Below are 24,941 nucleotides of genomic sequence, written 5' to 3' on the forward strand. Positions count from 1 at the left end.
TCTGGAGGCTTTTCGATAAGCATGAGCAAAAAATTTATGGAAGATGATCAACTTGTTATGGGCTTAAACACATCACACGAAACGAAACGTGGATTTGCCATTACTTAAATGGCCTATCATGGACGAACTCGACGAAGAGGCGACACAACCATGCTTAATTAACCTCTGACCTTTTCTTCAATAAGCAACTCCTTTGACTGGCCTGGGCAGAATGTTTCTTTACGCATTAATTGACATATGCCCTGAATTATATCCACCATTACGAAGCTTCGATTTCACGGAGCGAAATTTCATTGACATTAATGTAGTGCATTGATATGACTACAAGGGCTGGGCCATAGAGATAATTAGTATACATCTCTATGGGCTGGGCTTAACTGTTTCGGCAGACATTTTTCTTCTACATTGTTTAATGAAAAATAAACACTTTTCATATAACACCTACACATTCACCCATGAACCCCAAACATTATCACGGCCACCGGCATGGCCCCGTTTGAGTTTAAGAACACATAGTGAATGTAATTTGTGAATGATCTTATGGATGATAATTATTTCACTGTTGCTCAGTACCAAATTCTATCAAACGTTTGAGTAGACATACTATGCGAGATTTTCAATGAAAATATTAATGGAGAACTTTATTTTGCCCTTTTCCTAAATGCGAGAAGAAACAAAGTCCAAGTGACCTATTCCAATGTGTAAATGAAAGCTACAACTGACCAACACTCCATTCATCAAAGTTTGGCTTCGCCTTCAGTGAATGAAATTGTTCATCAGAGAAACCTTGCCAAAGGCCATCAAAAGGAACCTAGAGAAAACGGGCTGTCGGTAAATTCAGAGAAATAGACCCGCAGGGAGTGTACAAGAAAGTTTTGGTTAAGTACACCAAGTCTACATCTACGTTAGCTAGTAGAAATGTGTATACAAATGCCCGCCAAAATGGCTACACACCCATCATATCAGAATCTAACGTGGCAATACATAGCTGCTTGTAGCAGATATACATTCAATGTAATCACACACAAGGTTCTCCGTACATGATACATCTTTTCGCAGACCCCCGTCTTCCATATTTGGTAGCACAGCCTAGTAGCACTGACCGGAGCATCTCTCCGTTCAGGGCGATGGAATGTGGCAGGAATTTTCACCCCGTATCGTCTGGTCGGGGTCGCCCGTGCCTTCCCGTCAGCCTGCGCCCGCAGCTCCCGAGCTAACTTGGCTGCCACCCTCCCAGTGAAATACGGCGGTTTTCTATAACCTATCCTCGCTGGAGCACGGATACTTTTGATCGTGTGTTCTCTACGTTCTATCTCATCCCTGGGCCGATTCAAAAATTGAGCTCATTCTAATCTCTCTTCTCTGGAGTTTCATGACAAGTGCTTTTCAAAAAGGTAGGAACTTGCCTTTTCAATTTGAAATTCATTTATCACACTTTTCATGCAATGTTTAACCCATTTTCATTCATGTTTTAAACTTTATTTTCTCCCAACTTCATTATCATAAATGTTAATTAGCTACCCTGGAAAATAATGGAAAGTTAATCCTGACAGCGAAATATGGATGGAGCAGATACTTCTTGAAGAGTCACCCTTCGAATAAACAAGGATAATGTTGATTCTATAACATATAACGATGCTTCTTGGAATCACATCTGCGAAAGTGCATGACGCAAAACGAAGTTATTGTTTTATTAATTTCATTCATGTTTCGCACAATAAATACATCTAAAGAAATTCCATGATTTACTGTACCCGGAAGAAGTCAAGCCATGAGATCGGATAAAACTCCAAAAGTGACTTTCGATTGTTCTTCGTGACTTAACAGGCGTTTCACCGGTCCTTCAGCGCCAAAGTTGACAGTACAAATTCAATTTAGCACAGAATTAGAATCATTATTGGCCCGACAAGTGCAGGAAAGTATTGGGGCGGAAGGCATGCATCAATCTAACTTCCACATTATAGGTGGAAGAATAAGTAGGCCTATGATAACAATAAACCTTGTCCTGTCGAAAAAAAAAATACTGTATGAACTGTCGAGAAAAGTTTTTACTTCCCTTTCCTCGTTATTGAAGGGGAATATAAATTTCATCAGTTTGTGGATGGTTTTGTTTCATGATCATAGATTGTTGAGTTCGGGCTATCATGAACAAAAAACATTCTTAAAGTTCAATTTTCTTTTTACATCATTTATCCGTGTATATGGAAAAAAAATTATAGACTTGCAAATACATTATCTATTAATAAAAAGATATAATGTTATACCGAGATCCTATAGACATAATGTACGAATGATTGATACTAGTTTTTTCCCATTTAGTCTGTACTCATTGACGGCATTTAAAGGTGGTATTATTCTTTTTAATTATGATTTGACAATGTACATCGAAAAGTAGATACTACTCGACATGAATGGCGTAATAATAAGGCCTATAGTAATGTTCATAGGGAGGGATCGAGACGAACTAAAAGTGCCGTCATCTTTTAATTTGATTAATAGGGTATATAGAGTTAGACGCGGTCAAGAATAATCTTTCCTTCACTTTGTCCTATTTTTCTTCCCTTTATTATTATATGAGGGGGATGCCCACTGCCCCCCTTCACTTGTGGCGCCGCGCCTGCTTTTCAAAGACAGGCGACAGAAATCACTTTATACTATATGTAGCTTGAGAAAGAAGACAGATAATGAGAATATCATGAGGATGATCCACCGATTTTCAATCACTCCTATATAAGACTGACATTCACTCCCCAAGGGAGCTGTTATGATCACAATCCGATTTGTTAGGGAAGGAAACCGTGCCCCCGGGTGCAACATAGCTCGTTACAGTCAATCTAATCGCTTTGACGTATGTATGCATGCATGCATTCCACAACTATTTTTGACTTTTGTCTGTCACAGCATGAGATAGAAATTATTGCTTTCTTGCTATGGGACTCTCGTCTTGCAACTTATATATTTGACCTTAGACTTTATAAAATCAATGTAATATACTATATTTCTAAACTTAATTATTATCTATAACTGAAAATAATATAGGTATGATTTTGATGATAATGTTAATGGCTATATGATGGTTATGATAATAATATCAATAACTATACTAATATAACTATATAAGAAAAGTAATATACTAATAAAGATGACAATAAGATGATAATAAAAAAGTCAAATCAAATATTATGAATACTTCTACTACTATACTACTACTAATTCAGCTACTACTACTACTACTTCTACTACTACTACTACTACTACTTCGACTAATATACTACTACTACTACTATACTACTACTGCTGCTGCTGCTTGTGGTGGAGGTGCTACTACTATAATGATAAAAATAATGAAAATGATTCACAAAATGATCATACTCAAGAAAATGATAAATTAATATACGAATGAAAATAATGATGTTTATGGAACATATTATTATTATACAAATTGACCAACAAATTCATTGTCTCATGTATAAACACACACCAAAATATATAATGTCTTCGATCAGTTTTCTATCCTTACAGGACCAAATCCGTTATCAGACGGGATGAACTCTGTATAAGGCCCTTACAAAATAATAGAGATGTAGGAGGCATAACATATTTTGTTCCCTCGTAATGACCTTTCGCTCGCACACACGCTGACATTTTGGACTGCGATTTCTGAATGGCCGACTGATATGCCCAGGCCAAGTTCAGCTGTATCGTATTATACTAGGGTGTCGTTTCACCCTGCCCCGTATTTACTGTAATATTCGTGTCATTCTTCAAAAACTATTTTTAAATTTAAATGTATTTAACCTTCTTACCTGACCGAGGCTTGATATTTATTGACAAAGAGATTTTTTAACGTAAATATTTTTTTTCAGCCTCTTTAGAAATCTTAGCACGAAACAACAATTTTCGTTAGCTTATTTTTTAAGGATAAATTTAAATTGAGTAATTTTCCAAATTTTGAAAGTCAAGAGTCAGCATTATTTTAGTTTATTTGTTAATGGTATCCATCTAGAATCGAATAAAACACGTCCTTTTCATTTTTTGGCCTGTCGTATACTGATATATATATATATATATATATATATATATATATGCTTACGATTTGTTTGAGTTTCTTTGAAAGAAATAACCCTGCAGTTATCTTACATTCCTTCATTAAGGATTTGCTATACTTTACACAAAGCTACATTCTCTTTTTTATCAAATATATATATATTGATGGTAAACTCCCAGGACTGATGTAAAATGACGACAAATATCTTAGAACTTATAAATTTGTCGTTAAACTATAAATGTGTTTATTTTTATTTTTATAACCTGAAATAGTTTATGTGAGTAAATTATAATGTGATCTTTATACACGAATAGTTTCATAAATAATCATAATTTTGTATTAACAAAATATTGTTTGACATTGCAGAGAACAATTTGTTTATTATTAAATGATTTTTTTCTCCATAACCCAATTGTATCATGAAATGAATATATGTCCCTATTTCCAAACATTACTGAGCATATCGCGTTTCTAATAACAGAGAATTTTAGAGGAAAAAGTTCATTAATCCATACAGACGAAACATTATGTTAGATGTTTATTTATTCATGTGACATGAATTGCACCATAGTCATTCTTAGCTGACCGATATGTTTTTCATTGTAGTATAATGAAAATGAATGTTTAAAATACTACATTTCAAGACTCTTCGCTTATCCGCTAAAAACGAAACTGTATTTTGGATATACCCCTGAAATTATTTGAAATCTTATATTCACTATGTCTGCATGCCATCTGTTTTTAAGAGTTAATGCCTTTACAATTTGATGATATCATATCATACAGCTTTAGTAGCAAAATAACGGGAAGTCGAGTGTATTCTTGTAGTGAATAAAAAAAAATAGAATTTAAAATCGTGCATGGTCTATGAATATATTGCGGGAACGGTAAATACGATCAAGCAAAACAAATAATCAATGGATTTAATAATGATGGTCTTCAATTTGCTTCAATATGGCTTGTAATTAAGAAGTAATCTCTATAATGCATTCGTTGGACCTGGTTGAACACATTCATTCAAGTTAATTAATTAATTAATTCATTCATTGATTCATTTATTCAATCATTCATTCCTTCATTCGTTCGTTCATTCATTCATTCATTCATACATTCATTTATTCATTGATTTATTCATTCACTCATTCATTCATTCATTCATTCTTCCATTCATTTATTTATTCATTCATTCTTCCATTCATTTATTCATTCATTCATTCATAGTTCAATTCATTGATTTATTTATTCATTCACTCACGCACTCAATCAATCAATCAATCAATCAATCAATCAGTCAGTCAATCAATCAATCAGTTCTTGTCTCAATCTCGGTATAGTTTTTGATTCTCACATGACAATGTCGAATCACATTTCTTTTATTTGTAGATCAGTTCGCTACCAATTGCGAAATATTGGTTTTATTAGGAAATACTTGTCTCGACCAGCCACAGAAAAATTGGTTCACGCTTTAATTTCGTCCCGTCTCGATTTTGGAAACTCCCTTTTGTTTAATCTACTCCAGAATCAGTTAGTCAAAGTTCAGAAACTTCAAAATGCTGCCGCTCGCATTGTTTCTCTATCCACCAGGCGCACTCACATTACTCCTATTTTAAGATCCTTACATTGGCTCCCTGTAAAACAGCGTATTATGTTCAAGATTTTGTTGTTAACTTTCCATTGTGTTCATGGCTCATCTCCCCAGTACCTTATTTCACTGATCAAAAGTTATACCCCCTCAAGATCCTTACGTTCCTCCTTTTCCAATTCTCTTGTTACCCCAAAGTTTCCAAAACCTGGGGTGAAAGATCATTTGTTTACTCATTTCATTTCATTTCATTTATTTCCACATAAAAACACATGATACATAATATACATAAAGCTGAACATAATTGTTGAGGAGTCACTAAAAGCCAAGGGCTTGTCAAGAGTGACTCCTACTGTAGAGTTACTTTTACATAATACATATACATAATACAAGTATCAAATTATTACAAGGAAAGAATATTACTACAAAAGAGAGAGGGAAGAAGAAAGAAAAGCAAGAAGGAGATTGATAAAGTGATAAAACAAGCAGGTTATGTGTTGGTTATTACATTACATATTCTCTAGTAGCAACTGTTTATATTTTTTCTTGAAATGGTTTAAAGATTTACTTTGTCTTATGCTATCAGGTAGATTATTCCATAACAGTGGACCTTCATAAAATATTGATGATTTAGCAACTTGTTTCTTCATCAAAGGTGGATGAAATTTATCCTTATTTCGGGTATTATATGTATGTACATCTTTATTGAATAAGAAGAATGATTCGAAAGACTTCGGTAGCAAGTTGTTATAGCAACAGTACATAAAAGTAGCAATATAATATTGACACATTTCATTAATTGGCAAAATATTTGTTTTTTTGAACAAGGGTTTACTAGAAGATAGATAAGTGGAATGAGTTACAATACGTATGGCCTTCTTCTGTAAGACATGTATGCGATTCAATTTAGTTTTAGAAGCAAATCCCCAAACCACTATACAGTAACCTAAGTATGATGTAATAAAAGAATGATATAAGACCTTCAGGACATCCTGTGGTAAAAAACTTAGTTTATTAAGTATTCCTATACTTTTTGCAAGTTTGTTATTCAATTGTGAGATATGCGAGTTCCAAGTAAGTTTTTCATCAATTGTAACACCCAAAAAATTAAATTCTTTAACGCGTTGTATCGGGATATTTCTAAATAATAATGATCTATGATCATTTACATTCTTGCAATTACCAAATATCATATATTTTGTTTTTTCAACATTCAAAATCATATGGTTTGTTTTCATCCATGTGTCTATATATTCTAATTGTTCATTCATGGTTATTATAAGATTTTCAGTATCATTTCCTGTTAAGTAGACGGATGTGTCATCTGCAAATAATATGTATTTAAGTTTGTCAGAACTGCAGTAAATATCATTAATATAAATTAAAAATAACAGCGGACCAAGTATTGATCCCTGGGGCACTCCACATCCTACCGTCACTTGATGTGACATACTCCCATTTAAATAAACATATTGTTGTCGATTACATAAATAATCAATGAACCACTGTAGTGAAATACCTCTAATACCATAATGTAGAAGTTTGCAAATCAAAATGCTATGGTCAATTATATCGAAAGCTTTTGTTAGATCTATAAATACGGAAATCAATTTATCATTTTTATTGATTGATTCATTAATATTCTGAACTAATTGTAATAATGCTGAGGATGTGGAGTGCCCGTTTCTAAATCCATACTGACTTTGATATAAAACATTATTTTTGTTTAGAAAAGAGATCAGTCTGTTGTAAATGCATCTTTCAAGAATTTTGCTAAATACAGGGAGTACTGCAATCGGTCGATAATTATTCCTATTTTCTCTATCTCCTCTCTTGTGAATAGGTATCACTTTAGATATTTTCATTTTACTTGGAACTACACCTTGCTGTATACTGGAATTAAGAATATTACACAGTGGAGAAACAATAATATAAATTGCTCGTTTGAGTACTTGCACACAAATGGAATCAAAACCAGGACTTGTGTTGTTCTTCATTTGTTTAACAATTTCAATAATTTCGCTACAGGTGATAGGGTTAAAATATATTGAAGATGAGTTGGGTTTCTTTAAGAACGAACGAAAATCATTAAGTCCATGATCTGTTCCTTGTTTATCAATGAGTTGTTTACCAACAGTCGAAAAAAATTCATTTAGAGCATTTGCCATTTGCGCATTGTCTGTTATTGTTTCATTATTCACCTTAAGACTTGCAATATTAGTATTTTTTACATTTTTTTTGAGAAGTTTGTTTATTAGTTTCCACATACAAGTCATGTCATTTTTTACACTTTCAAATTTATTCAAGTAATACATGGATTTTGCATATTTTAGTTTTGAGTTTAATGAATTCCGAAATTTGGTATATTTCAGCTTGTTATTCAAAGTTGGATTTAAAACATACTGTTTATGTAAGTGCCTTCGTTTTGTACAAAGATTTTTCAAAGTATTATTTAACCATGGTTTCCTCACACTATTTTTACTATGTTTACACTTTTCCAATGGAAAACTTTTATCGTACAACAGCTGAAATTTTGATAAAAAAGAATTATATGAAACCTCAACATCATAGTCATTAATATCCCAATCAATGCATTGTAATTCATCTAAAAATTTCTGGAGCTTTGTTTCATTTACAATTCTTCTATAAACAACATCTTCTGAGTTATTTCCTAAGAAAGAAAATGAGTCGAACAACATCAAACAAACTGGCAAGTGGTCACTTATGTCTGCTGTTAATATGGCAGAATTACCATGTTTGTCAGAATTAGTAAAAATGTTATCTAATATTGTAGCTGTAGTTGGTGTTATTCTGGTTGGCTTTGTTATTGTAGGATAAAAAGAATGTTATTGTAGGATAAAAAGAATCTAAGCTATGGAATAGCCTCCCTCACAGCATCAAACAGTGCTTGACTTCTGAAACTTTCAAAAATATCCTCAAAACATTTCTGTTCAATTCTTCTTAATTTCGTTTATAATTTCTTTTATAATTTTCTATAAGGCGCCTTGAGCGCTCTACAAAGTGGATTTGGCGCGATATAAGTCTAATTATTATTATTATTATAATCAATCAATCAATCAATCACTCACTCACTCACTCACTCACTCACTCATTCATTCATTCATTCATTCATTCATTCACTCACTCATTCATTCATTCATTCATTCATAAAATTCTTTGTAGTCTCGTTCGTTCGTTCATTCAATCCCTCATTCATTAATTCAGACCCATAAAATGTTAAAACATTGGCAATTCCAGATGTTCCGGGGTAATAAAACATTGTTTTACAGGACAAAAAGGAGAAAATTAGAATATTTCACATAATGAAAAAAAATAAATTAGTGAATGAATAGCGTACATGTGATTAGTCCAACTATTTGCATACTGACCATAACTGGTTTGTGTAATTAAGCAAAACTTGTTATTTTGCTTCCAGTTTTTATGAAATTTTCACTGTTGTTTTTGTTTGATTTTCTCTTTTTATTCATTTCATTTCATTTTCGTTGGAGTGGACTTGTCCTTTAAGTGGCAATACCCTTTCTGTCTGTATTCACCTCCCCCTGTATCATGAATGTTGAAGATGATGAGGGTATCCTTATCATCGCACTGTATGCATCAGATGTCCCAAAGTGCATTGCGGGCCGTTTCGCACTCTGATTGGCCGACGTAAATACCATGCATACCACCGTATCATAATGGAGATTATAATGATCTTACGTAAAGCAAAGTGATGAATGATGATATAGCTTCGATAAGGTTGTACATTGTATATTCGCACAGGCGATAAGGATAGTGGAAGAAATGTGTGTCCGGTTAATTAATTACACACTTCACAAGTGCCGTGTATATTGACACCCACATCCAAATACACACTCACACACACAATATCAACTTCCACAAAATTTTTGAGTCATAGTTTGTATCCATCATGCATTTTCAAGTGAATTGAAGAACCCGTTACATATTTATGTACACCGAGAAAGTTTTAGGTCGTCTTTAAAGAACAACGAAAACAAACAAACATCGCTTGAAGGCTGGTACGTTTTTTAATCGATTTTTTTGTACAAAAATATATACATATAAATGATATCAGGTTACCTATCTGTGACATATGGAATTCATGATGTAAGACTGCGTCATTGGTATTTTGGCGAAATGGGGGGGGGGGGGGGATGAGGAGACAGTGTTAGATATGGTAATTCAGAAGAAAAGTAATTAGGATTGGTCCGATAACGGATCCATGTGGCACACCGCGAGGAACTGCACAATAATAAGTTATCCTTTCCCCGTATAATCTTGAGGATACACCATATAATATTCATGCTGATGCTATGATTAATTTGAACGAAAAACGGCGATTTTAATTGAAATCGGATGAAAAATAGACTGAGAACATTATGACGAAAAAAATTGTTTTCATACGATTGGAGCGGTAAAACCGCAACGTAAGTTACTTGATTCCAAATGCTTATTACCTGTTCCGAGAATGTAAAATACCCCAAACAATTATGGTTTCGCTCTCGTGAAATGTGTAGAGTTATTCTTTTTAAAACTTTTTTAATACAAGGTCGAGATTTCCGAAATGAACTATTAATTGAAAAGTAGGCAATTAACTTCATCAGATAATCCTTTAATTTGCACATTGTTTCACAAAAGTAGAAATTAAAAATCATTGCCGTTAGTAATAATATTTTGTATTTCGTTGTAAATTTCTTAAAATTTCATTCGAAGTGTGCTCTATAGGTCTATAAGATCCCCAATTTAAGATATAATGATGATTGATAATCAATTGTGTGTAGCGAACTTTTTAAGTTTCACCCTCTCACCGTTGTAATTATTATTAATTATATTCTGAATTATTTTTGCATATTTTTATGCAAATATATATTATATATCATATTATTTGGACGCAGAAATTAAAAAAGCAAACAAACAGTATGAAAACAACCTTATATCAGGTCGGTCGCGTCATTCTCTTACTTGTATGGTATGTAAAAAATATTCATTGATTTATTTCTCTTTAGAACAAACATCATGCAGATGGCCAAACTGATAATCAAATGGTATTGCTATTTCCGTCCGATCTTTCTCATGGACTTTTACTATTTTGTTCGTAGGAATTATTCAAAACTAGTTCTCAACATGGACTATCATTGTCATTCATCAAGAGATAGAGAGACAAAATGTTAAAGATCTGTTAAACACTCAAAGCAGGTCAACACTGATGCAGATCTCTACAAGTATTCCGATGATCATGTTTAACCTAGTAATGTAACAAGAGCCCAATAAAACCCTTAGTTTGTTTTTCCTCGAGCACAGCTTGAAGTCTCACATTCTGAGTGACCGCTCCGGTATGCCGCACGCCTGCATCGCGTTTCGATCGCTGACTGTTTGAGGCTATACAGACGTGAGATAGAGTCCTATTCCTGTAGAATGAAAACGCTCATATTGACATATTGGATTTTATCATGACAGATGACTAGATCTCCAGGTCTCGATTCCTTGATCTAAATGAAATGTGTTCTATTCTCACATTACTCTGATACACGCAGAGATGCACTATATTTCTATCACAATTACAAACGGAGAGATTTTCGCTGAATTATTGATTGGACAGACGTTTATCAAGGGTTAAGCTTGACACGCACAGGCCTGCAATACATAGAAATTTATATCATTCAATCTACACTTCCAAAATCCGAAATCCAAAATACACACCAGTTATTCAAAGATTGATAAACATGATAAATAACGGTATTTTAATAATAATAATAATAATAATATAGGATATTTAATTTGCGCACATATTCACCTTGTTAAGTGCTCAAGGCGCTCCTACATTACCCGGCTAAGCTAGGCGTTCATAGCGCACACAGCTTCTTAAGGAATTACTTCCTACCGGTACCCATTTACCTCACCTGGGTTGAGTGCAGCACACTGTGGATCAGTTTCTTGCTGAAGGAAATTACGCCATGGCTGGGATTCGAACCCACGACCCTCTGTTTCAAAGTCCGAAGACTAATCCACTGGGCCACAACGCTCCACTTTTAATCAATGTGATGCATCAAATCAAGTGAAATGAACCTACATTTTGTTAAAATTGAAAAATATGTTTTTGAAAATTTTGTTACATTATCATTTATCTCTCAGACAATGTCTGAATATTTTTTAGGCTCTTCACATGCTTATAACCACTGAAATGGTTATAACGTTTCGCATTTTGCCTTATATTGACTTATTTGAATTCATGATTCTTAGAGGGTCTATTAGTTGACTTGTTTATTCTAATGTTATCACATTGATTTGAAACTTTCTAGAATAGTAATTAATGTGAATTGCATAGAAAAGTCAATTCTAACTTTTCTTCGAGCAACTTGAATCATTGACGTTCGAATGTATATCAATTGTTTTAATGCCAAAATGACATTGAGGACACTGCATGATTGGTAACCCCAAAATTGTGAATAATTTAGGATGAAAATATCAAAACTCAGTTGAATGATATATTTTATTTCTGTTGACCCGGACGTCTATTTACTTCAAAGCAGGGTACAGGGTAGGGGGAGGGGGTGCACTTTTTCAGGGACCATTTACAAAACGTGAAAATGACCATCAGACTGTAATTTTAAGCATTAAACTCCCCTATTTTTTGCTCAACCCCATACTAGTTCCGCGTCACAAGCATGTGCTTCTAGGGACCTACGCTTTCCTCTGTACACATAAGTTGTATATATTTATATTCTTTATGGAAATTGATTTCATGTGAATTCCTGTTAAAAAATGAAGAAATTTTGTAAAATGGAGGAAAATAAATGTTTAATTGAATTGAATTGAAAATTGTTATAAGAGTAATGTACGTTTCAGTTTATATAAATTTTGTAATCATACACTTACGTAATGGATTTATTTGTAAAAAATGGAAATTATGACTTTTCTTCATACCATAATGCTCATCTTTATTCATCTATTTTTTCTTTTAATCCAATTAATTAAATAATTCTTTGATCTGATGACAAAGTCGGTGAAAACATTTCGTTGTTATAAGAGTAATGTACTATAAGAATGTCCACGTTTCAGTTTTTAAACTTTTTAATGCCACTTGTAAATGTACATTTATATTCATTATTCTATAGATTATAATAGTTTTACCAGCAAAACATGCTAAATGTTGAATCTAAAAGACAATTCCAAGCGAAAGTCAACCATTATGTCTTCATATGCTGATATGACGACTGTTCATACTTTACGTTCACGACCATGATATATACGCATCCCGTATCCTTCAAAATGTGGCTCGTGGAATTCCATTGACCAATATGGTATCAAGCGCGCGCCTGATGGGAAGAGCTCCACGTCCCATCTCGTATACCACATAGTTCTCTGACTTCAATCAAGTGCCGTATTTAAAGGCTATCTAAGCAAATATATCAACAATGATGCATACAAAATTGCAGAAATGTAAAATCAGGAGAAAATGAAAAGGGATGAAATTTGACATTTTTTCTAACATTTCGTCAATATCTATCATAAATTCTGTTTTTCGCTCCCTCGGAACTTATTCGAAATGTTCCCCCATATGCCATATCGTGCCGCTTATTATTATTATTTTTTTGCCCATTACGCCCTGGTCTCATAGCTATTGACCACTATCCGTTTGTTTTACTAACTCTTTTATCGTTACCACTTCTGTATTGCAACACTGACCCCGTTCATTTTGTATTTGTATTTTTATGCATATATATACATAAAGCAAACAAACAAATAAAAGACTTTGATTTGCATTACTTGGAGGGTGCAGTACAAATAGGTTTGAATATTGAGGCGTCTAGCAGTGATAAATTGAACCTTCTGGACCATCTCGCCAGGGAAAATTATCATCATTCAATGTATCATCACCGACAAAATTACTTTTATTTTCACTTTTATCACAGGACATCAATTGGCATGAATCAAATTCGGATGACTACCCATTCTACAATTGGTGGAAATTCCCTATGACATTATAATCTTTTTTACGAATAGCCTATCAATAAAGGGTGCATGAGCAAAGATCATGGCAATTAAAATTGTCGTGATACTTGATGCCCGAGTCTTCGTGCCAAAATAATATCAAGTGATCGATGATAAGCCTCTTTCAAAACTGAAAATAATAATGAATGGGAATGATGGGAGAAACATTGTTAAATCGAGGGAAAGATAAACCTCTATGTATTAGTGTTTAAAGAGGTGAAAAGAGAATATGAGGAAAATGGACACAACCCGTGGATTCACAGTAAACAAATAGTAAAAGCCTTTTCCATACCTGACAAAATCATGCATTGATTAGGCATATTCAACAATCCGATTCTTCCTTCTATAGACCTTAATTTGAATCTTGACAGTAGGATAAAATCGCGGACATAAGGTTTTCCGAGATTTCGGATTCCTTGACAAAAGTTATTTTTCCTGAAATATCGGAAAACTTGATCTTCACTGTTCTCATTGTTTTTTTGACAAACCGAAGCAGAAAACTTTCCTCAATATATTATTTGTATTACGACAATGTAATGAAGGTTATCTTCATTAGATATCAACATAGTTTCCCCAGAGCGTATTATAATGGCGATATTTTTATATTTTGGCTCGTCAATTTTTCATGCGGCAAATATTCCTTTAGTGGGTGGTATATAGGTTTTTCGGGTATAGCATATAACCACAGTTCCTTTCGGCTAACCTGGCGTGCAAAGAGTAAACCCGTGATTACATTAGGATCCATGATAAATGACCAGTGTATATTATGTAACATTCATGAAATTTCACCAACTATTTAAGAAAAGTCCGGGGAACTATAAGGCACTATGGATTTAAATACAGCTGTCGATCCGCATGAACAGTTTACTCTCTATTACTGATCAGTTGACAATTCGGGAAAGTCCCCGATGCAACAATGAACAAATGCTTTACAGATGACTCGAAATTTCTTAAATTACTTGTTGATGAAGTCAGAACTTAGACTAAGAAAGCTCTACCCTTTTATGGTTCAGTGTAAGAGATCAACCTGATACATGCAATAGCATCTATGAAGAGATCAGCCGTGGCGCAGTGGTTCTGACTCTCGCCTTGTAAACAGAGGGTCGTGTGTTCGAATCCCACATGGGTTTGGGTCGTTTGGTGAGGCGTTAATCCACACTTTTCCATTCTCGACCCAGGTGCTAAATGGGTACCCGGTAGGATGTGAAAGTCACTGTTGCTTGTCCAGTACTGTGTGCGCCTCACAGGCGACTGGCTTGAATACTCCCCTAGGAGTGGAGAATGTGCATACATTGTGCGTGGGAATGACTGACTGAATCTGATGACCGGGATAACAATATATACCTGCATGTAAGGGCTTAGACACGTCGTTCCGCTAAATAAAAGCGGAATATTATCATTTTTTTTTTATTATTAATCAAGAATACGATATCTCAGCTAGAGTGGTCATGACATGGCTACCTGATCCACATTATGGTACAGCCATTTTCAAAGTAAAATGAACTTATAAAAGGAAAATCCAGGCCAGGATTACACGTTTATGTTGATTACTGAGAATTTTTACGCGTGCCAATTCCACCATTACATCACAAGATTATGCATAATGTCAAGAGTGTATAGGCCTTGATTACACAGACATAAATCTATAGAAGTCCATTGCAAAGCATAGTTACAGAAGGCGAAAATGCGCCAAAATTACCTTGAAATTGTGTACCTTTTCTATAAAATATCTCTTTTACTATTTATATCATAGTTTTTCATAAAAAGGGGTTAATGAACATAAATATTTACCCTCATGATTTCTACTAACCTGGTTAATATACCTCCCAGTTTACAGTTCTAAGCCGATTAGCTTGACTTTAATTTTCATTATTTCTTTACAAATATATTTAAGTGTATAATATTAATCGTAATGTTTTGCATGGTCCACGCATTTACATGTTTTGTTGCTATCTGTACCGGTCTTTGATATAATAATCTCGTTATTCGAAATCAAACGCATGCTCCGCATAAACGAAAATATCATGGATCGTGTCAGTATAATATACCTCTCGTTTCACAAGGGCAACTTCATTATATTTTTCTTTGAGGGGTCGGGGCTTTTCGAATCAGTCTCGTCGAATTTCATCACTATAATCCTTTCTATCAAGTCTACCCTCACATGATTTTCCCATACTCATCTTTCTTTCTTTCTTTCTTTGTTTCTTTCTTCGTTTCTTTCTTTCTTTCTTTCTCTCCTTCTGTTTTCCAACAATTTAAAAAGAAAAAAATCACGGGGAGGGCTGGTCCCCTTTGCTCCCATCAACGCCGCCTTTGCATGAGCAATAACAGTAGTTCTATTTTGATATTACAAACATCGTACAGACGATACGTGATATACTCCAGGAACATGATATATGTCTGCATGATGCTATTTTTCAAGGGTACAAAATATGTGCGACCTGGATCATCATTCGTTCTGCTTCATGTGGAGCCATGCTGATTTCCATGAGCGAAATATGCGTAGGTGCATGCCATCTAATTCGGATTACATCAATGGGAATCCTTTAACTATTTAGATTTTAAAAAAGTAGATTAAAACTTAGACATTCCACCTCTTTTACAATTTGCACAAGTTATCAGTTAATATTATATGATAAATATACAAACCAGTGAGACATTATTGATAAAATGGAGACTCAGTAAGAGTAAGCGCATGCAGTTGGTCAATTAAACGATTGAATATTCAAAATGTAATATCAATTTTATTAATGACTTTAAATACCCCCCAAAATGAATGAATGGAAACAGAGTCTAACATAGTCCCATGTGAAAGCGATACTCATACTGTATTGACTTAGCCTATAAGAAGCATTAAATCAGTTGCAAAGCTGACGATTGAAAAATCTGGAAGAGTTGTACATCATTCGTAATGGTTTTACCATTCACTTTAATGTGACGAATGAGCTAAATTTGTGTCGATGAAAAGCGCGCCAGTCCATGATGGTTAGGGAATGGACAGGATAGCGGGGCGGTACAGGGAAGGTAGGGAGAACTCCCCCATCCTCTCAGAACAATTCTCATCACCCTTCGATACCGCATTCCAGCTTTATCACTCTCTGTGGTATGCCTGTCGGGGCCTCACACATCTTGTCTCCGATCGGTGAATATGTCATGATGAATCCAGGCCTCCGCTCATGGCGTATAAACTTGGAGGGAGTCACCACGTGACCTTATCGGTGTAATCGAATGACAAGCTCGGCGATGTCGTTTTGTTTTCCCGCGCTGTGTAATGTACGATGAAGTTTGGACGTTGAAAGAAGCCAATAAAAGAAGGGAAGGTGAAGCCGGTTGTTTCATATCATCATCAGATAGCCACGCCCACGGTTCTCTCCTGCCTCCTCAGTCTTCACTTGTGGTTCTACTCTTCCCTGTTGCATTGGTTTATACTATTCGGCAGCTGATCTTATAACTACAAAACTTGCTTTCGTTCTTTTTTGTGTGCATTCTTGTATATCTGAAGGAGGTGACAAACTTTAATTGCTTGACGACACCCCTCTCAATGTCTTTGTATTGATCGATACCTTTGTCGATTTTTGTTTAACTTCAGCTTATATTTCATACTGCTTGATTCTTAATTGAATAATCAAGGGGGTGTTTTTTTTTTTTAAATATGTATACTCTTTTATCTTTATTTGTTGATTATTTGTCTAATACTAGAATTGTGATATATTGTAATCTTTTAATAATATACATGTACATTTTTACTTTGTAAATATGATAATATGAGTCTTCGGACTTTTGTCATGTACCATTTCCACAATAAAACCAGAATTGAAAATTGAAATTAGTCTGAGCCTTTTTTTTTTACCTTATTGTTTCAATCGAATAGTGTGAAACATTCATGTATGATTTCCAATGTAACCATGAAACCCTTTTCATTAATTTATTGATCATCGACGTCATCTTAAGGCTCTTTTGGAAAACTAGAAAGATGATTTTGGATTCATAATAATGTTTGATATTTAGCATCGTTCGTAGCCACTTCGTAAATGTTGAAACTGACTAAAAAACAAGCTTGTTATTTATGTACCATTTGAAATCACTTCAATTACCTCATAAAAAGATCAAAATAAACTTGAGATTACCAAGACAAACCTTCTCTCCTTTCTTTTGCAGTTTGAGCTGCCGCAATGGGGAAAGACGCGGCTCCATCCTTTGTTCAGAAGCCTGCCCTAGACCAGTCAGATGACGGGCAGATCCTTATCTTCACATGCAAGATTGCCGGAAGTCCACAGCCAGACTTCAAGTGGTCTGTGGACGACAAGTCCATCAAAGATGGCGGCAGGTATTCCACATCGGTAAGTCAGTAGCTTCGTATTTAAGGAATTTATCGTACAATCTTTGAGAATTCGTTCCAAAGTAAATCCTCGAAATCTGTGGAAATGACTAAGAATCAACTTAATAGAAATTTTGTTGAAAATATTATGTTTTGCATCCTATTTGCATGAGTTATACGTAAGCATACTGTAAAAATAGATGTAAACCTTTAATATTTCATATAGCGCAGTCTTTTGTTCATGTAATTAAAAAATATTTATATTTTTGTTTTGTCAAGGTGAAAGCCGACGGTGATGTTTTCGTTGTCAAAATGGAGATCGCCGACATCGTAGCGCAAGACGAAGGCAACTACAAAATCGTCGCCTCAAATAAAATGGGGACCACGAGTGCAACTATTGCACTCAAATTCGGCGGTAAGTCAAAATAATTTTTATAATTTTTCATTTATTTTTATTAATTTCCAATTTCAACATAATATAACACATACAGTTATAGAATAATCATAAATAACAGAATCGTTAAAAAACTAGTCTCCGTGGATTTGTTATCAAAGTAATTTGATGAATGTAATGTGGGAAATGTAAGGAAATGCATTAGAGCAGAACTTGTATTTGCTAAAATATACACCCCCAAAGAAAGATTATTTGTAATCGATCAAAAATATTTTCTTACAAATTCACAGAGCTTGTAAATGATATTCAGAAAAATAAAGCTCTCTTTATACGTATCATTATCATCAAGACCTGATCTTGTTTTTAGAATATAATTTAAAGTATATGGTTCTTATTCTAGATTTTTTTTACGATCCTATGGTCATCATTTTGTTACAAATTATGTTAGGATAACATTATTGGTATGTTTCTTATTATTTTTGAATCGCAGACGAAGAAACAGAAATGGAACAAGAGGCCGGGTAAGCTTATCATTCTAACTTCAAGAAATGGATAAAACATCTAATAGATTTTAAGTGACTTATTTCATTACAAGCGACCGTATGGTGTACTAATTTGTTTGCCAAGCATCCACACCGCAGAAAGTGAGCAGAATCGAGTATGAGTGAATGATAATAATGAAAAAAAAAACACATATGATATAATCTTGAATGCCGCAATGCCTACCTTGACTCGCTTGACCGTTAACATTTATTTTGCCCATTTACATCCAAGTCACTTTACACGCAAAAGTACTTTAAAAAAGACAAAATTGGAGATAGCATACATTTATTTCTTTCTCTTTTTTAAAATTTTGTTTTTTCAAGCATTTCAGGAGTTCTTCAAGCGCAGAAGAATATATATTCACATAGTTTCTGCTCAATGCAAATCAGTATATTATTGTAACAATCATAGCAGGCCAAGCGGAATATACTAACCGAGGTTAGATCCAAATAAATAATGTGATTATCATAGCTAATAAAACAGTTTACACTTAATCACATTATATATTTAATGGAACTTACAACAAAATATTTCCGTTGGTTCCTTTCAGCCCCGGCAAAGACGGAGGCAGGGGGAAACCGCCCAACTTCACCATGAAACCCGCCATGAAACAATCGGACGACGGTACCAAGTTGACTATCGAATGCAGCCTGGAGGCCGACCCCGCGCCGACCATCGAATGGAGGCGCAACGAGAAGATCCTCAAGGACAGCGGACCCGGCGGCCACCTCAAGCTCCGGGAGAAAAACGACGGCGACTTCTTCTACCTCTCACTCGAGATCAATGACGTCACAGAGGCTGATGGAGGAGACTACAAGATCGTCGCTAAGAACCAACTTGGTACCGCCACCAACACCATAAAACTTAACTTTGAGAGTAAGTTTTATGACTGCATGCTTTGTGTGTTTGGATCAATACTCTCTTGTGAAATATAATGTCTTCATAAGTGTTGTTAGTGTTGTAAGTGTTGCCCCCCTCTCGCACCTGCACCCTTACGTTAAGATAGTATGATGAATAATTGTAATCGTAATTTTCTGGGGCTGTCACGCAGTCAAGCTTAGCTTAATAGTGGCAATCCCTGCAACATTCTAAAAATCGATATGTAATAGAAAATACAATTTTGTTGAGTGTTTTGCTTGTCAGTTCATTTATTTTCTGTATCATTGTTGTATTTTCTTTGTTAATGTGTTTATGAAAAATGTTGCAGAAACCAATAAATTAAAATGAAAAAATGAAAACAAAAGGAATGCAAATTTTAAATGTCCTCTCAAGTACTAGTGTACGATGGTAGAGGGGCTGCTCCAGTGACTTTCCAGACTCCCCCCCCAAAAAAAAAATAATAAAAGGAAAAGTGCAAGGTTTGATGTTATTTTTGAACGTGTCAAAATTTATTACAGAACTAGATTTTCATTTTTGGTGCTTATTACGCCAATACTCACAACTACACAGTTTGTAAGCCTTCATTTTTGTTTTGATTATGGATGTGTGTAATTATGCATAAAAAGTTATATCTGAATTATGTTGATAAGACTGCTTGTGTCAATGTTACTTCATTTCATCATGTATGTTTATCGTAATCTTATTTAATTTGTATTATGTTGGATTATATTCATATTCCTTGGCTTTGTAGCTAGCTTGTGGAAAACGATATTCTGATATGTAAATTATATGCTTATTTATTTTCAGCATTATTTATTATGATGAGGTTCTGGATTCCTTGACTTTTATATTGATATTTGATTTCGCCAATAATTGCCGTACCAAACGCAAAACAAAAAACTATTGAAATGTTATAGGCCAAAGACAACTAGGACACAGACGGGGAAGTATGGTTGGATAATTTTCACAGAGGAGACGTGGGAGAAATTCATGCTGCATAACTAGTATTAAAACTTAAAATTCCTCTCACAAAATATAGTATCATTAACAATCCCCCCATTTTGCACCGATTGGATCTTTGACGGGGCGCGAAGATTATTCCATCGGGGTTCCATCTCCTAATCTTGCGGCCCCACCCCTTTTATTTGACGGCTCAGTGGCTATTGGTCGAAAGTTTTCCCTCGTGGGCAACCATTGGCCCCGCCTCTTTTCTCTTTCATATTTTGTTTCAATTCAAGACCCGACCCGATAAGTAAGTAATGATTACCCACGATATAAACCAAATCACTGTCATGACTCCGGCATGAGTCTGACTTATATGTCAAACAGAACATATATTCCATTTAAACTTTTTTTCTTTCCTCATCCCTCCAAAGAACCGGGAGGAGCACCCAAGTTCACCATGGCACCAAAGATCAAGCAACAACCAGACGGCACGATCCAATTCACATGCGAACTCCAAGCCGACCCGAAGCCGACCCTAAACTGGTTCAAGAACGGCACCGCTGTCAAAGCTGGCGGCAGAATCAAAATCGACGTTCAAGAAGATGGCGATTACTACGCTATCTACCTGGATATCAAAGACGCAGCTGATGCAGACGCTGGAAAATATGAAATCCAAGCCAAGAACAAGTTTGGAGAAGCCAGCTCGACGATTACACTCAATTTTGAAGGTAAAATTTGGTTGTGGGATTGCCCAATTTGCGGTGTGTAGTCCGATGTGCTCTGATTTGTGATGTGTACGTTGTCAACAATGGAATTTGGAAAGAAATAGCGTGCGCGTGATTGAGAGAGAGAATTGTGTCTTTGTTTGATAACTTATGAAAAATTTAGAGTATTTTGGTTGGCTTGCTGTGATTGGTATTCTATCAAACTGTATGAAATCATTGCTAATGAATTTATTAAAAAAAATTTGGACAAGACACGAACTGAACTCATAAACACAGTTTTTTTTAAGGCTAAAGTGGTTTTAAAATCTTTCATAAAAAAATTGTTGTGACTTGGAACAGTTATCTATATGCTTGAGTTGTATGCTGGGTTTTTAATGGATAAGAAAACGTCTTCAATCGGTGTTCGATATTCTTTTAAGCCCATTAACCCTAATGATTTTGAATTGCTCTATTTACCTTTTAGAAATTACATTTTGGTCCTGCATTGCATATGTCATCAGGTATTTAGATCTAGATTAAGGCCTGGTCACACCGCCCTAGTGTTGTTGGAGCAGTCGTGGAGCAGCAGGGAGAGAGGGTCGAATTTCGCTCACAAAATTCGGGAAAAAATCGGAAAAAACAACAACAAAACAATCGAAATCGAAAATGGTGAACGGTAGCGATCGGTGATGATTTTTTCTCTCCGCTCCACGACCGCTCCAACAACGCTCGGGCGGTGTGACCAGGCCTTTAGATCATGATCTAGATCCCATCATTTAGGCCTAGACTATGTATGATTCAAATGTCCAAATTTGGGTTAGATCTATTTAATTTGCAGAAAGAAATATTTCCAAATATTATTTTCTACTTTAAAAAAAAAATTGTTAAAAGAACATTTATATATTACAACATTGGATATCTGATTATTTCATTCATATTCAACAAAAAAATATTCCTTTGTTCCTTTTGCAGGAAGTGGACAAGAGCCAGCTAAAGCTCCGTAAGTATTTTAGATGAATTAAAATACTGTTTGTTTGTGAAAATGAAACTTATGAAATAATAACCCACAAACAAACAGTAATAATTTTAATTGAAAGAAAATGAAGTTAATCAATAAAATTGTGATAAAACAATTTATTCATCTGAATAATAGAACTAAATGACTTAAAAACCATAGCATGATTAATGTAAAATGTTTGCAGATGCAGTAATAGTTGCATTAATAATTCAATTTATCAAGGAAACACATTGAAATTCAGATTTGGTTTCATGGAAATTTGGGGTGCATAAGAGAGCTAAATCAGGTTTTAACATATATTTTTATTAGAACAATGTTGATTATTATTTTCTAATGGTCTATCCCCTGTAATACAAATATTATATCATATTTTAGGTACAATGTTGAAGAAATGTCTAATTCCAGTTAGTGGCAGATCCAGACGGGGTTGTAAGGAGTGCATTCCTATTCTTGTATTAATTTTCCCTCCTATATTTGGAGAATTGCCCGTTGGACATAAATGTCAATAATAAAGCTATGTCTAAGAAAAGTGGTATCAGTGCCTCAATCTATTTCAAAATTTGCTCTTTGTGTCCATTCTATTTCAAAAATTTGGATCCAACCAAGAGATCTCATGAGCAAGAGCAAATTTATTTTCCTCTGTTCCTTATCCAATAGAGCTGCTGGGGGACCAACGTTTATCGGACATCCAACGATGCGCCAGAGCAACAACGGGCACACCATCACCTTCGAGGCTGTGCTTGAATCTGGACAAGATCCCCAGGTCATGTGGAGCCTCGGCAACACGGCCATCCAAGATGGAGGACGCTTTGCCATCAAGAAGGCAGCAGCTGGCAAGAGGTACACCTTGACCTTGACGATAGACAAAGTCACACCCAAGGATGGAGGCACCTACGTGATCTATGCAGCCACCAATGCCGGAGATGCCCATGCGACCATTAATTTGAACTTTGACAGTAAGTTCTATTTTCTTATGCTCTTTGTGTTTTACATTTCGGGTGACTTTTAAACTTCTTCACTCTTTGCAGAAGTATTTCTAGTCATATGATGACATAATTGTATAATGATACAAGAAATTTCACCTTTTGAATTGCTGAGATGCTTTACAAAACAATACAGTGCATATAAGTGAGATTTCTTAGAGTTCCACTGCATATGATGAAGCGTAGTTTTATTTTATTTTAAAAGAAATATCAAATTTGTAAAAGCCAGACATCGTAGGTGTTTCACAAAGTATGACTTAGAGTCGCAGTTAAATACCAAGTTGCATACGGTATGAAAGGCTTGACCGCATTGGTCAGATCCTGTCATGAGGACGCGCACTACTGCGTATCTATCAATAAGATCGCGCGTTGGATATCATGTACGCGTCGGCATTTAAGTGCGACTTAAGTCATACTTAAATCTTTGTGAAACACCTCCCAGGTTTTCTAAGCATTGCAACAGTTTCACCCTTTGTTATTGATTCAATGATGAAATGAAGTGTATTCTGCTTAACTTGCACTTAATGCGAGAAAAGCTTTAACTATTGCATAACTTCCTCATTTCCTCTGTTCTTCCAGTCAAAGATGCCAGCAGAGAGGGTGCACCAACATTTATTGAGAAGCCAACCATCAAGCAGGAGGATCAGGGTCGTAGAGTGGTCTTTGAGGTCAAGCTGATGGGTGATCCAAAGCCAAACATCAAGTGGCATTACAATGACAGGGAAATCAAAGAGGACAAGAAGTACAGGATGAGATCACAAACCAAGGGTGAGTTCAGCTATGTTCAGTCGGACAGATCAATGATTCAAGATCAATTGATGTTGGAGGACCAGCACCTTGAGAATCAACTGATCTCTCTTGAGATGATTACTTGTAATCATTTTTTATCTTTTAATGCTGTAAGACTAATGTATGATTAAGGAAAAACTTATTTTGGAAGACCAACACATTTACAATTTGGAAAAAATAACTATTTAAAGAGATAATTGATTGTATTTATCTTTGATGCTGTAATGCTTTAAGACCATTCTGTGAATTTGGAATAACTTTCTTTGGATGACCAACACATTCAAAATGAGCTTATATTTCGTGGAGATACATGATTTTCAATACTTTTTCTTAATTAATATTTCTCATTCAAAGCTGTTTGCAAAAGAATGTCTCCCAGAATCCTTTTGCTCCTAAAGATTAAATTCCCCTGATATTTCTTATCATCTATCTCCATGCTCTAATATGGCCTAAGTATGGTCTTTAGGAATTCTTTTATGAGATTATGAAAACTCATCCTTCACATCTTTATTTCCTGTACAGGTAAAGTATACCTTCTTACCCTTGAGGTGAACAATGGTTCCAACACCGACTCAGGAAACTACATAGTGGTTGCAGAAAACGAGAATGGCAAGGCCACATCCACCATCAACCTCAAGTTTGAGCAAGGTCAGTATGAATTGCAAGTTCTCTTTAATGTGGAGGTGTTTTGGCTCTGTGGTTAAGTCTCTTGACTTTGAATTATGAGA

The 24,941-nt window shown here is 34.9% G+C and overlaps 1 protein-coding gene across 1 annotated transcript in view; it reads left to right on the forward strand.

Annotated features, from left to right (window-relative positions):
* Positions 1–17,802: 17,802 nt before the first annotated feature.
* The window catches only part of LOC121431648 (twitchin-like), a 115,565-nt gene continuing 108,426 nt past the window's right edge, over positions 17,803–24,941 (forward strand). Inside the window, exons 1-9 of the mRNA XM_041629248.1 lie at positions 17,803–17,980; positions 18,238–18,373; positions 18,843–18,873; positions 19,446–19,771; positions 21,151–21,447; positions 22,396–22,423; positions 23,099–23,397; positions 24,004–24,192; positions 24,736–24,861. Coding sequence (XP_041485182.1) covers positions 17,813–17,980; positions 18,238–18,373; positions 18,843–18,873; positions 19,446–19,771; positions 21,151–21,447; positions 22,396–22,423; positions 23,099–23,397; positions 24,004–24,192; positions 24,736–24,861 — 1,600 coding nt within the window. The 5' untranslated portion in view covers positions 17,803–17,812. The remainder of the gene's footprint in view (positions 17,981–18,237; positions 18,374–18,842; positions 18,874–19,445; positions 19,772–21,150; positions 21,448–22,395; positions 22,424–23,098; positions 23,398–24,003; positions 24,193–24,735; positions 24,862–24,941) is intronic.

Source organism: Lytechinus variegatus, chromosome 1, assembly GCF_018143015.1.
Source record: "Lytechinus variegatus isolate NC3 chromosome 1, Lvar_3.0, whole genome shotgun sequence".
NCBI classification, from domain to species: Eukaryota; Metazoa; Echinodermata; class Echinoidea; order Temnopleuroida; family Toxopneustidae; genus Lytechinus; species Lytechinus variegatus.